Raw genomic sequence first — 14,408 nt, forward strand, 5'->3', positions numbered from 1 at the left:
TAGTTAACCTGATCTAGGGGGTAACTAGGTAGGCTGCAGTAGTTACCTGTGCTAGGGTAATAGGTAGCTGCAGTAGTTACCTGGTCTAGGGGGTAATAGGTAGCTGCAGTAGTTACCTGGTCTAGGGGTAATAGGTAGCTGCAGTAGTTACCTGATCTAGGGGGTAATAGGTAGCTGCAGTAGTTACCTGGTCTAGGGGGTAATAGGTAGCTGCAGTAGTTACCTGGTCTAGGGGTAATAAGGTAGCTGCAGTAGTTACCGGTCCAGGGGGTAATCAGGTAGCTGCAGTAGTTACCTGGTCTAGGGGTAATAGGTAAGCTGCAGTAGTTAACCGGTCTAGGGGGTAATAGGTAGTGGCAGTAGTTACCTGGTCTAGCAGGTAAATCAGGTAGCTGCAGTAGTTACCTGATCTAGGGGTAATAGGTAGCTGCAGTAGTTACCTGGTCCAGGGGTAATAGGTAGCTGCAGTAGTTACTGGTCTAGGGGGTAATAGGTAGCCTGCAGTAGTTACCTGGTCCTAGGGGGTAATAGGTAGCTGCAGTAGTTACCTGGTCTAGGGGTAAATAGGTAGCTGCAGTAATTACCTGATCTAGGGGGTAAATAGGTAGCTGGCAGTAGTTACTGGTCTAGGGTAATAGGTAGCTGCAAGTAGTTACCTGTCTAGGGGTACAGGTAGCTGCACGTAGTTACGTGGTCTAAAACAAAAAAACAGGGCGTAATAGGTAGCTGGCAGTAGTTACGTGGTCTAGTGGTAATAGGTAGCTGGCGTAGTTTACCTGATCTAGGGGTAATAGTAGCTGAGATAGTTACGCTGATCTAGGGGTAATAGTAGCTGCATGTAGTTACCCTGACTAGGGGGTCAATAGGTGTAGCTGGCAGTAGTTACGCTGGTCCAGGGGGTAAATAGGTAGCTGCAGTAAGTTAACCTGGTCTAGGGGTAATAGTAGCTGCAGTAAGTTAGCCTGGTCTAGTGGTAATAGGATAGGCTGCATGTAGTTACCCGTGGTCTAGGGGGTAAGGACAGGTAGCTGCAGTAAGTTACCTGGCTATGGCGGTAATAATAGCTGCAGTAGTTACCTGGTCTAGGTGCGGTAATAGGTAGCTGCGCGTAGTTACTGATCTAGGGGTAATAGGACTGGGCAGTAGTTACCTGGTCTAAGGGGGGTAATTAGGTAGCTGCAGTAGTTACGGCTGATATGGGGTAATAGGTAGCTGTAGTAGTTAACCGGTCGCAGCGGGGTAACTAGGGTAGCTGCAAGTAGTTTAGCCTGATCTAGGGGGTAAAGTAGCTTGCAGTAGTTACCGTGAATATAGGGGTAACCAGGTAGGCTGCAGTAGTTACCTGATGCTGAGGGGGTAAATAGGTAGAGGCTGGCAGTAGTATACCTGGTCGGCCAGGGGGTTAAAATAAGGTAAGGCTGGCAGTAGTTACCGTGATCTTACGGTAATTAGGTAGCTGGCAGTAGTTACCTGGTCCAGGGGTAATAGGTAGACTGCAGTAGTTACCTGGTCAGGGGGTAATAGGTAGCTGCAGTAGTTACCTGGTCTAGGGCGTAATAGGTAGGTGCTGCAAGTAGTTACGCTGGTCTAAAGGGGTAACAGGTAGCTGCAGTAGTTACCTGATCTAGGGGGTAATAGGTAGCTGCAGTAGTTTACTGGTCTAGGGGTACATAGGTAGGCTGCCGTAGTTACCTGGTTAAGGGTAATAGGTAGCTGCAGTAGTTACCTGTCTAGGGAGTGAATAGGTAGCGCTAGCAAGTAGTTACCTGAGATCTAGGGGGTAATAGGTAGCTGCAGTAGTTCCGTGGTCTAGGGGGTATAGGTACTGGCAGTAGTTAGGCGTGTCTACGGGGGTAATGGTAGCTGCAGTAGTTACCTGATCTAGGGGGTAATAGGTAGCTGCCAGTAGTACCTGATCTAGGGTAATAGGTAGCTGGCACGTACGTTAGCCTGGTCCAGGGGGTAATAGGTAGCTGCAGTAGTTACCTGGTCTAGGGGTAATAGGTAGCTGCAGTAGTTACCTGGTCAGTGGTTAATAGGTACTGCACGTAGTTACGCTAGGTTAGGGGGAACAGGTAGCTGGCAGTAGTTACCTGTCTAAGGCGGTAATAGATAGCTGCAGTAGTTACCTGTCTAGCGGTAAATAGGTCTGGCAGTAGTTACCCTGATCTACGGGGGTAATAGTAGCTGCAGTAAGTTACGCTGGTCTAAGGGGGTAATACAGTAGCTGCAGTACGTTACCTGATAATAGGGGTTAATAGGTAGTGGGCCAGTAAGTTACCTGGTCGCAGGGGAAATAGGTAGGCTGGGCAGATCAAGTTACTGATCTAGGGGTAATAGGTAGCTTGCAGTAGTACGCTTGATAAGGGGTAACAGGTAGGCTGCAGGTAGTTATCCTGAATCTAGGGGGCTAATAGGTAGCTGCAGTAGTTACTGGTCCAGGGGGTAATAGGATCAGCTGGGCTAAGTACGGCTGATTGGGAGGCTAGATAGTTAGCCCTTCAGGGGGTAATGAGGTAGGCTGGCAGTAGTTAGCCTGGTCAGCGGGGTAATAGTGTAGCTGGCAGTAGTTAGCGCTGGTCTAGGGGGTAATAGGTAGCTGCAGTAGTTACCTGGTCTAGGGGGTAATAGGTAGCTGCAGTAGTTACCTGGTCTAGGGGGTAATAGGTAGCTGCAGTAGTTACCTGGTCTAGGGGATAACAGGTTGTTGTGACGGTTACCTGGTCTAGCGAGCCATCATTGGCAGTAAACATGTCCTCTAATGTGCTGAGCTCTCTGCGCAGGGCATCTACTTGAAGCATGTGCTGCAATGCCTCCCTGAAATGCAATACCGGCACCCTTACTTTAGAGAAGAACTCAGTGTGTGTGTGTGTGTGCATGACACATGTCTCACGATCCGATAACACCCATCCAGTATTTATATAGCATCTACACTAAACAGCTACGGAACAGGTAGCAATTAAGGATTGAACAACCACATCCAATATCACAGTCTTGCCAAACTCATCCCCCGCTGTCCTTCATAAACCACTAACACCTGCTAAGTGTCTATTTGTGTCATGACCCCTCCCCCCATACCACCAAGTACAAGACCGTTTACCCAGTTTTCCTATGTGAACTGCCCCGTTTCCATCTGTTGCTACACTACCTGCCTTACCTATCACTTTTCACACACGACCTCCCAAATCCCTGGCTACACTATTGTTGTAATGTCACCCCATCCAGTGTTTCAACATGACCTTTACCTCACCGGTAATACCACATGATGTACATTTCCTCTGCCATTACAAGCTGAAACTGCTGAATCACCAGTCAGCTGTAAGTGTATTCGGCACCATAGTGCAAGTGAGTACCATGTGACTTTCGACACACCGGCCACACTGATTTCTCTCTCTATTTACTCAGAATGTAAATCAAATTCCAAATAAATTTTCCTAACCCAAACCCTAACCTAACCCTAATCACAACCCAAAGTCAAACAATTATGCAGCATGGTAGGTGTGTCGAAAGTTATAGCTGATAGGGTCTATGTACCCCAGGGTACTATCGGAGGGTACCCTGGGTACGGTCCGGTATACAGGAACGTACCCTGGTACTATCTAATATGCTGGACCGTACCTCGCCTACTCCACTAACGAGTCTACGGAGACGCCTACGCCTACTCCCAAACCCTAACCCTAACCATATCAGATAGTTACCATGCAGGGTACGTTCCGATATATCGAACCGTAGGTACCCTCCGATAGTACCCTGGGGGACATAGACCCTATGAGCAAAGTTATACACTACCCATGAAAGTTATGACCTTCACTCACCTTGACCACGTGGAGAATTTACTGTGGAGCTCCTTTCTTGCTGCCAGGCTGTGGTTGATATGCTCTGGTATGCTGTGCGCAAATCTAATGAGCCTCAGCTTCTCGTATCGATGCACAAAGCCGTCATGTGGTGACAGAACTGCCGGCAAACATGAAACAGCTTACTACGGAGTCTCAGTTAGAGTTCAGTAGAGACGGTACGTGCAATCACACACAGATGCATATATGCGACAATCACATACAATCAGTGTATTTAGGACAATACGATACACATGGTGATGAGCACAGATTACTGGGACGACAAGCGAAAATATATATTTGAGAGTACTTGCAAACAAAATGCCAGTATCAGTTAATATGCCAAAAAGCCTTACACCCACCCTTCAGTCTTCTTTCTCCTTTGAATCGAAGTAAAATGGGACTCGCTTCTTTGATGATTATTTCTAGTTCTGGTACGCTTCAAAAATGGGAATAAACGTATTAATTCAGCCACGGTCACAGTACTAATCAAATGACTATTATAAAAATAAACGTAAAATAAAAGTACTAAATTTCCCATTCACGAATCTAGGATATTGCATTACCAACTCGACAACCGATAGGACCCAGTAACAAATATTAGTCCATCTGGACTATCTGACAAATGACATAATTCGTTACTGAATTACTGCCACTCGACTCACCCGTTTTTTACTGGTGCTGGCATCGTTTCAGTTTGCCACGACTGCTGAAGGGCATTACCCTCCAGGAGCTGGCTCTTCATACTTTCCACTTTTTCGTTTAGCTGCCCCATGTTCGTTATTAACTGCAGAGGAAAATACATGAATAATGGTAGCATGATATTCTCTCATAGAGCACCTCTCTCCCCCCCCCTCTCTCCTCTCCTCTCTCTTTTCTCCCACCCCTGTCTCTCTCTCACTCCCTCTCTCCTCTCTCTGCTCTCTCACCCCTATCTCTCTCTCCTCCTCTCTCATCTCTATTCTCTCTCACCCCTGTCTCTCTCTCTCTCTGCCCTCTCTCCTCTCTCTTCTCTCCCACCACTGTCTCTCTCTCTCTCTCACTCTTTCCCCTTTCTCCCTTCTCTTCCCTTTTCTCTCTCTCCTCCTTCCTCTTCTGCCCTTTTTCTCTCTCGTAGTGTCTCTCACACTCTCACCCTCTCCCTTCCTCCCCCTTGCTCTTTCACTGTCTTTCTCTCTCATTCTCTCGCCTCCACTCTTTCTTTCTCTCTCGTTGGCTTTCGCTGGTCCAGATGCTAGTCTTTAGACCATTTCTCATCAATCCCACTTACTGTCATGGCACTCTGTTTCTTGCCATAGACAATGTCGGTGAGACTCCTTGTGGTCGAATCGCGGTCGTTGGTATTGCTGACATTGTATGTTGTTTCAAGGACACACAGAGTCCTCTTGTGACTAGATTAACAATATATGCGATAGCAATTAAAGCCGAGAAGAAAAGAAGCCACCAATGCAGTCCCTCACGTGCATAAGCACACTCTTCAATTCTCATAAAGTGAAAAGATACATATGAAAAGACAATTGACATCATATATAAAGACAAGATTAAGCACATGCAAACGTGCAAGTGGTTCTCAAAAATAAATGGTAACCGGCATATTTTGCGATTCCTACTAATTAAAAATGAACTTCTAATTAACACTGAACAATACAAATTATTTTAAGTGGTGGTAAAGCTTGGGTTTAGCTATCCGCTAATGTGCAAATGTTCATCTTTGCTTATCAATGCATCTGCTCCACCTGCTCATGAATTGATCAATCCTCTTCTCCAAACACTTGCACATTTCGGTAAAGTACTTCAGGTTTTCAACTGCCTCTCTCAGCATGACCGTGAGAATGACCCTGAAAAATGCAAACCCACGGATATGAGACAACAGTTATGACTGCCTTACAACCTCCTGCCATTTCCATGCATTCCAGGATAGATTAGTAAATAATGACTAAATGGCCTTACGACAGCAAAGCTCCCATTATTGTAAGATTTCTCAATAGATGCGATGTGTTTCTGTCAATGCTATTCTCGCATCTTAACATTAGTCGCAAGTATTATCACAGCAATAACTTTACATGTAACTTTACAATGGCTATAACAATGGGTCCTTAGTTATGAAACATAGTTAGAGAGTATGTGTAGTCGAAATGCAAAATGGGCTTATCTACTAAACACAATGCTGCATCATTCACACCCCCACGGCGCAACACAGCACATACGATGACAGCCATATATATTATAATAACTATAATAGATATGATATATTGTAATACTAACCGTACATAATAGTACGCTATTATAACTACGGGTGCATTTTACATTTGGGCAAGCGTGTGACGGATTGTGGGCTTTTTTTGAAGACAGTTGCACTTACATCAACATGACGCTGCCCTCGCGCAGCAGGTTCTGCTGACGAAGGCAGCGTTCAGTCGCGACACGAGCGAAGCAAGCGAGTGCGCTCATCTGCCTAGCAGAGACATAGTCAGCATCCAGCACAGTCTCCTCATGGAACGTAGAAATGCTGGCTGAAATGGACAGGTTGGCAGAGAATATCGAAGCGATAAGTTAACGACATTACACAAGCATTTAGTTAGCAGCAGGACTATTCTGTTCTAAACTGTTGCTGGAGCATGTTGGCACTGCCATGGATCCAACAGAGTAATTTTGCTGTTATCTACTGAAATTATTGGCAAAATTCTAAAGAGACAGGGAATATCTATTTCTGAAACAGATTCATTTCCAAGATATTATTTAACAAGTTATTTTTCTAGAAGTGTCTATAATCTGATATTCAATTGGATTGCATTATCTCTTTGCTAGCAAATACATCTTTTGCTATACTCACGAATATGAAGATCGGACAGACGTTCCGGTGGCAAGTCTATCCGCAGGTCATAGACGACTAATGGGTTGCTCTCACTGCATTGTGGGTAGGACGAGACGGATGAGTCAGAGGTCACGAGGTCACGCAGGAGTCTGTTGTCGTGAATCAACAGCTGTTGGTCTGAGGGGATTGTAGTTTGTGCGTCAATGTGCTCCTTCAGGGTTTCTAGCCTAAAATTTCATAACAGTGGCTTAATTAATAGAAAATGTATTTAACTAATTTCAAGTCAGCAAGACATACAGTCAGAGGGGAAGCGAGCAAAGAAAGAGAGCAAAAAATTGAACAAATAAGAGGTAGAGAAGTAGACAGGAAGGTATGAATGCAGGATTTCCTAGAAGAGATGGTAGAATGATGAATGGGGTGAGGCACGGGATGGAAGAAAGCAAGACAGAAGGAAGGTAGTGTTGAGGAATAGAGAGGATGAAGGGAAAGGGATACGGAGAGGGGAAGTGGGTGAGGAGTCAATTAAGGAACTGGGGAGGGAAAGCATGGGGAAGGAAGGCACAGGGAAAGAGAGAGTGAAGTAAAGGGCAGATAGGTAGGAGGGTACAGGGGGAGGGTGATGGAGGGAGGGCAAGAGAGGTAGAAATGCATGGGAGGGAGGGTAGACAAAGGAAAAATAAGGGGCATGGACGAACACACGCACGCACGCACGCACGCACGCACTAGCATCAGTTCACACGTTTTAGTCTGGCACACACTTGGCTCTTTGCACCCTCACCTCGCGTCCGGTTCAATGTAGACCTTCAGAAATCGACAGGCGCCCATCTCAAAGATGTCCAGCGACATCTTGCCGACGATTAGGTTTACCGTCTCGAAGAATGCGTCAAATTTCCATTCGAGCGTCGGGCGTGCCTCGAGCAGCTTAGCCAGCAGGGGCAAGACGAGTGCCTGAAGTCCCCTGCCAAGATCCACCGCGCGGTGTTAGCTGTGCTGCTATCTTGCAATAACTCGGTAAAAATCAGCTCTTAAATAAGTACGGTCACCGCTGCAGTATTCGCTAAAGGGAGATGGCAAAATTAGCATCTATGGACAGGTGGCTGTTTTTTAAAGTAAGGATTTCAAAAATAATTTCAGACTGGTCCCATGTTTTCCCCACTTTTACGCTATTTACCATTAGTGCTTGAGTAACAAAAAAAACTGTAGTAGAGTAACGTGAACATGTTTTAGAACCTCCTTACTTAGCTATATTCACCAAAACATGCACGATTCGAATTTTGATTACTCGTTTGAATTTCTGCCGCCAGTTCTTGTGAATCTCGGACTATCTCACGATAGCACGAGATATCGGCTAGGGATAAATAATTAAAAAATCGCACCAAGTTCACTACACAGAATCATATGCCATTTTATTTAAATTAGGTACATTATTTTGTTTTAAAGGTGCCACTTGTTTTAAAGGTGCCATTTGCAAATTAACTGTCGCTATAATCAAATATGCCATGGTGTTACGATGTGTTCGATTCCAATTTTCTATGCTATAACAGCATGAATTCTTAGTGTTTTTCAAGTTGGTGTGATAAGTAACATGTCTGCTATTAGGCGAGACTACATTTCACTATATTTCTTCCCACATTTTGTGTTTAAGCCATGATTTCGAAATCATTCCTTTAAAAATTTGTTTGGCCGTATAACTGCCACTCAAGCGATGCCAAAATTTTTACCATTGTCATGGCAATGTTGTACGTTGTAGCGAGGCAATGTTGTACGTTTTAGCGAGGCAATGTTGTACGTTGTAGCGAGGCAATGCTTGTACGTTGCTGCGACGGGCAACTGTTGTCGTTGTAGCGCTGGGCAATGTCTGTACGTTGTAGCGGAGCAATAATGTACGGGTTGCTAGCGCAGGCATCACACTGTACGTTGCTACCGACCGCAATGTTTACGTCTGTAGCCGACCGGCAATGTTTGTACGTTGTAGCGAGGCAATGTTGTACGTTGTAGCGAGGCAATGTTGTACGTTGTAGCGAGGCAATGTTGTACGTTGTAGCGAGGCAATGTTGTACGTTGTAGCGAGGCAATGCTATGTGTCACAGTGATGCAACATCGTGCAACGTTGCGTCTCACACTCACCCTGATAGTTGGCAGGTGTCTGGCAGTCGTTGGCTCCACTCTATCTCGCCTCCCTCCTTGTGCTGCACGCCAGAGATGACACCTGTTGCCTTGCTGCTGGTGATCGTGTGCCTACGAGCACACAACAACGCGAGTCAACACCAAAAAATGCCAAATAATAAAGTTAAACGGAGACATTCATTTATTATAGGGTTTTTAATTTTTCATATGATTATATTCTTTTCCTCATGTAATTATAGGGAAGACTTTACCCCTTTTCAGATCTTATGCTCCCACAAAATCTATACTGCCCTTTTCATAAATGCTGATAAATCAATTGCACCATGCAACAGACCAATGCACAAGTACACTGACCACAAAGCACATGGTCTCACAAGAGAGATTATAAATGTTCTAGTGAGCTCCATCAGTCCACACTAGAAATTACGCTGAGAGAGTCTATGTCCCCCAGGGTACTGCCGGAACGTACCAACCTGGGTACGGTCCGGTATACCGGAATGTACCATGGTAACTATCTACCTCGCCTATCGTACCTCGCCTACTCCACTAACGAGTCTAGGGAGTCGCCTACGCCTACTCCCTAACCCTAACCCTAACCATATCAGATAGTTACCAGGGTACGTTCCGGTATATACCGGACCGTACCCAGGGTACGTTTTGCCAGTACCCTGGGAGACATAGACCCTATGAGCAGTAATTACATGTACACGAAAATATATACAAAATGCATATACGACAAGAAAAGAAATAAGAGTTAGGTTCAAGGGAGGAAAGTTAAACCAAAATTTGCACACCCTATTTACACTATTAATATGAATAGCAGATAGTAGTGCCCACTTGGTGTTTTCATACCAGTGTATTTTGTAGAGCAATGGATCCTTAATGCAAAGAGCAATACCGGTACCATTCACGCTCACTCTTAGTAAACCCTCAGCAGGATCTTACATGGTTTCCTGGTTGGCACGGCCACCGTATGGTCGGAACGGGAGCGCTCCTGTGGCCACGTGGTACAGTGTCACTCCAATACTCCACAGATCAACGGAAACACCGAATGTCTTGTCCTTGCATTTCCTTAGCAACGCTCGCTCATACATGTCAGGGTGCTGCAACATGAGTGAGCATGCAGTCACGCATAATAACTAAACGCAGTGCAAAGCTAACTGTCATGGTTTATTTCCATTTAAGCCAAACTTTGCTGCAGTACCCTTTGATAAAGAATCCGTTTATGAGGAATACGCGTAAAGAATAAGCTACTTTTACGAATATAAAAGTTCCTAAATAGTAAGTATACATAAACGCAATTAATGCAAAGCAATATATCTATAATTATTAATTAATTAACATAGATGCTAGTAAAACATAAATGATGACAATTAGCAACCATACCACTGGCTCACAGCATCTATGGAAAGTAGAGGTCTAGGATGAAAACGTATGCAGGGCACAGCTGCCAGAGATTGTTTGTAACATGACTGAGTGTACATAGCTTGGCAGATGGTACATTGGTAGATATGGTATGTAGCTTGGTAGAAATAATATGTAGCTTGGTAGAGATAGTAGTCTGCTTGGCAGAGATGGTATTACGTTGGCAGAGATGGTATATGTTTGGTAGAGATGGTATACAGACCAAACGAAATCACCACCTTTGCTTGCAGTTTGTAGCTTAAGCATACTCCCACTCTCTCAACACTCTACCAGGCGCGTGAGTTTTGGTATAAATCTTACAATGGCTATAAACACATTCAATCACACTCACCAGGTATTCCTCTGTTCCATAGAGAGAGACAAAGTGCTCTTCATCCTCTAGCTCTCTCGCCGCGCCAAAGTCAACCAACTTATATATGGACCTATAAGTAAAGGGTTTCTGTTCAGCAAGTTGGAAATGCAATAATAGTGTCAGGACTATTTTAACCTTGTGCACAACTCAACCATGACAAAATATCGACGTGAAAAAAAGATTACTCTAGACTAAAATTGTCGGGTAATTGTGTCACATTCATAGCACCATGCAACATTGTAAAGCCATTGTCGTTTCAGTAGAAGGAGCCAGGGTAAAGAGTAACTTTGTCCACCAACCTGCCATCATTGCCGATCATACGCATGATGTTCCCAGGTTTTAAGTCACGATGTACAAGGTTGTGGTCCCTCAGGTGTTTCATGGCTGCAGCTACAATTTGACAACATTGCCAGTCAATAACCACCCACTAACATTCAAACCCGTCATTTTTTGTACCTATATTGTTTATTTGTTTATTTAGGTTATTATTAATGCACACATTACAAACAATATGTGCCTAAATTGATTCTGCAGCTAGATAACTACAAAAGATAAATGTACAAAAAGTACGATGAGCCAGGTATTTGGCTTGTGGTCTATGACCATGTTAAATAAAACATTTCCTTTAACTTCTCAATAAACTATGATCACAGATCGATCGATGTTTGATATAGAGATGTTCCTGTTACGTATCCAGTTGTTTAAGTGGACAAACCAGCTGCACTAACGGCTCACCACACTGCTATTACAGCTACAAAAAGCAATCTTCTTACCTATGTGCTCAAGAACCAGCAGAAATTCTTCCTCTGGCAATCCAAAGGCATTTTCAGGAACCTCAAGCATGCTATGCAGACTGCCTCCCCCGCAGAGCTCCATGACTATGACCCTGTCTCCAACCATGCGCTGGAAAAAAAAACAATATGGCTACAAAAATTACGAAACAAAATAGCTGTGAAAACGGCAAAGTTCACAACTTCTGACTTTCCAGACTTTCGTGATACATACTTTGGGAGGCATGGGGGAAAACCAAACAACTGGCAGGTTGAGAAACAAATCATTGCAGGGATAACGCTGGGGTTGGTCAGTCATAGGGCAGATGGTACTCCTTATAGCAAAAGTATAATGTAAGTGGCCTATATCCTTTATGTCTGTAGTCGCAATTATATGCTGCAACTCAACATTTTAGTGTGCATGTGTGATAATCGTATAAACTGATCTATCTTGACGGCCCTAACAATAAAATATTAAAAAACTCGCAGAATAAAATACCAGCATCGCTCTGCTCGTAAATTTAGTCGTAATGAACGACCATTGCACGTCTTGGTTTTATCGCAATTACGCTGCAATACCAACCTCCTTCTCGATGGACAGAAGACGTACGACGTTCTTGTGGTTGACCTTCCTAATAATTTCAAACTCTCTCATCTGTACCTCCTGCGTGCGAAGGTGACTGCCCGAGTTAAATGTTTTCACTGCAACAGGGTCACCCGTCATCTGTAAGCAATAAAAGTCAGGGTGACTATCTGGACAACTTTTGTCTATTGAAATATCATAGCTATTTCTGAAAGTACTATTGTTGTTGTTGATCACCATCGCACCAGTACTGCTAATCTTTATGAATTGGGAGTTGTACATTTTGTGTACACAATATTGTTATTAATTATTATGGAGCTATAAACAATACAAACCTTCTGGTAGCCACGATAGACAACTCCTGTTGAACCTTGTCCTAGAATGTCTCCAGTAGACCAAATATAGTTCACTGAACATTGTACCTGATGCGCCATCTCCTTTCTTCAGACTTCACTTCTGTTGTGAAACCCTTAATTAACACAATGTTCACAATCTTTCATTAATAAACACAGTTGATTGCTGGCCTACAGACAGTGCAGGGGCATGACAATGTGTAGCTCTATCCACTGGTGCCCACAGGTCTTAAGAAAATAGAAGCACAGAAAGATAAAATCCTCAGTGATAATAAAAAGCAAGCGCCGTCGGCGCGTTGCATGCTAGGGGGGTCTGGGGGCATGCCCCCAAAATTTTTGAATGATAGACGTCTGGAGATGCAATCTGGTGAGTCTTGCGAGAGAGATTTAGGAAATGTAGGAACAAAATTATTTAACCCAAAATTTACTGGAAGCACTGTGTTTCCAGTGCTTCTATCTGCGGGCGCCACTGGCTCTATCATACAGCATTGTGAGTGCTGCCGGAGGGTCATATAGCAATAAACATCAAACAAATACTAGCAATCAAAAATGGAAATAAAATCTCTTGAACAATATCGACTCGCACTCAAGAGGTGATCGAACTACGGATTTCGTCATTGCTTCACATATCACAGCTTTATCTGACACGAGAGTAGATATTGGATGTAATTTGTAAACACTGCGGAACCCCTCAAGTGAATATACACATGCTTGGCATAAACATAACGAACACGGCAGCAGTCAGAAACAACTTACGAATACCAACTCTACAGAGAGATGGGAAATCAAGCTGAAGAGCATTAAATTCCACATATGGTGAAACGTAACCATTTTATGAGAATATCCTTCAGAGCCCGTGGTGGCTCTTTTTTGTCATTTGTAATTTTTCCAACTAAAATTCTACTTTATGGCTCTGGTTAGTCATTAATGAGCTTACTTCTACTTCTACTTCTACTTCTACTTCTACTTCTATACTGGACAGTCCGTAAGGAATAAACGTCCAGGGCTATAGCTATAGCCATGTGGTGTGACCTAGCATGGGTAAAGCCAGGTAGTTAGCCTTTTAGCCAAATGGCACTGAGGGTGGTCACAGCCAGAGTATTTTTGGGCCCTCAATGGTTCTTTTACGTCACCATTGGCCTTATTACTGGCGACGGGACCACCATTTTACGTGGTCATCCGAGCCACGGGAGATACACAGTCTCCAATGTTGAGAGCCAGGTTTAGTCCAGAGGTTAGTCCAGGTTTAGTCCAGAGCTTAGAATTTGTTCAGAGGATTCACTAGATCCTATATATAGGGTTAGGGTAGAGCTAGGCTTAAGTCAACATTCGACGCCTGTAGTTGATTCGAATTAAAATTATGATTAAAAACCATAAACCATCACGAACCTCGTAACACTAACACATCCTGGGCCTCACCTCCTAGCTCTAAAACTATATATAGCCCTTTGCTCTGCCACAGGCCTGTAGGGCTATAGTTCTAGAGCTAACCCGCTCCCTAATCATGACTATAGGCTTAGGTGGCTAGCACTTTTTACTGCATTGTCTGTAACTCACTAACTGTAGGCCCCTATGACGTGTGTGAATGAGCTTATGGCCATGTTGTTGGTACTTTTACTAATGCCACTCTATAGTAATGGAACGTCAATAAATAAATAAATAAACGAATAAGCATAGCCAATCCTAATTTAACTGGAAATTTATCATAAATGTTCTATTACAGTACTGTACAGTATCATATATGATTCAGTACAATATGAATAGCCAAGAACCTGAACTGAATTCATCTGACAGGTTGTTTTGTTTATTCAATTGCCAATGTAGCCGCCTGCCATCCCTTCACTGCACGTTATTTATATTTTGTTAAAAAAAATCCTTGTATCTGCTGATATTGAAAGTAATAAAATAAGGCCGTGGCTACACGACCGGTTCCATATGAGGAGCCGCTAGGCTACGCGTACGGACATCCATCTCACACAGTGAGCTTGCGACACATACATGCATGATTGCGCAACGGGATGCTCTGCTGATTGCCGTGTGTGTGTGTGACTGTGTGTGTGTGTGTGTGTGTGTGTGTGAGAGAGAGAGAGAGAGAGGGAATGGGAATGTGTATATGTGTGTGTATGCATAAGAGAGAAAGCCTCAGAGAG

The 14,408-nt window shown here is 43.9% G+C and overlaps 1 protein-coding gene across 2 annotated transcripts in view; it reads right to left on the reverse strand.

The window, feature by feature from the left end:
* Positions 1-14,408, reverse strand: part of LOC106813083 (serine/threonine-protein kinase TBK1-like) — an 18,203-nt gene that overhangs the window by 2,075 nt on the left and 1,720 nt on the right. The window contains exons 2-17 of one of the 2 annotated variants that reach the window (XM_014817136.1): positions 12,241-12,361; positions 11,906-12,046; positions 11,326-11,455; positions 10,852-10,942; positions 10,532-10,622; positions 9,721-9,878; positions 8,776-8,886; positions 7,427-7,606; positions 6,667-6,875; positions 6,196-6,346; positions 5,570-5,671; positions 5,104-5,224; positions 4,499-4,620; positions 4,196-4,272; positions 3,816-3,954; positions 2,721-2,817 (exon numbers count right to left, since the gene is read on the reverse strand). In XM_014817136.1, coding sequence (XP_014672622.1) covers positions 2,721-2,817; positions 3,816-3,954; positions 4,196-4,272; positions 4,499-4,620; positions 5,104-5,224; positions 5,570-5,671; positions 6,196-6,346; positions 6,667-6,875; positions 7,427-7,606; positions 8,776-8,886; positions 9,721-9,878; positions 10,532-10,622; positions 10,852-10,942; positions 11,326-11,455; positions 11,906-12,046; positions 12,241-12,339 — 2,019 coding nt within the window. In that variant the 5' untranslated portion in view covers positions 12,340-12,361. Of the gene's footprint in view, positions 1-2,720; positions 2,818-3,815; positions 3,955-4,195; positions 4,273-4,498; positions 4,621-5,103; positions 5,225-5,569; positions 5,672-6,195; positions 6,347-6,666; positions 6,876-7,426; positions 7,607-8,775; positions 8,887-9,720; positions 9,879-10,531; positions 10,623-10,851; positions 10,943-11,325; positions 11,456-11,905; positions 12,047-12,240; positions 12,375-14,408 lie in introns of both variants that reach the window. The other variant, XM_014817135.1, reaches the window with a different exon arrangement.

Source organism: Priapulus caudatus, unplaced genomic scaffold (assembly GCF_000485595.1).
Source record: "Priapulus caudatus unplaced genomic scaffold, Priapulus_caudatus-5.0.1 Scaffold724, whole genome shotgun sequence".
NCBI classification, from domain to species: domain Eukaryota; kingdom Metazoa; phylum Priapulida; class Priapulimorpha; order Priapulimorphida; family Priapulidae; genus Priapulus; species Priapulus caudatus.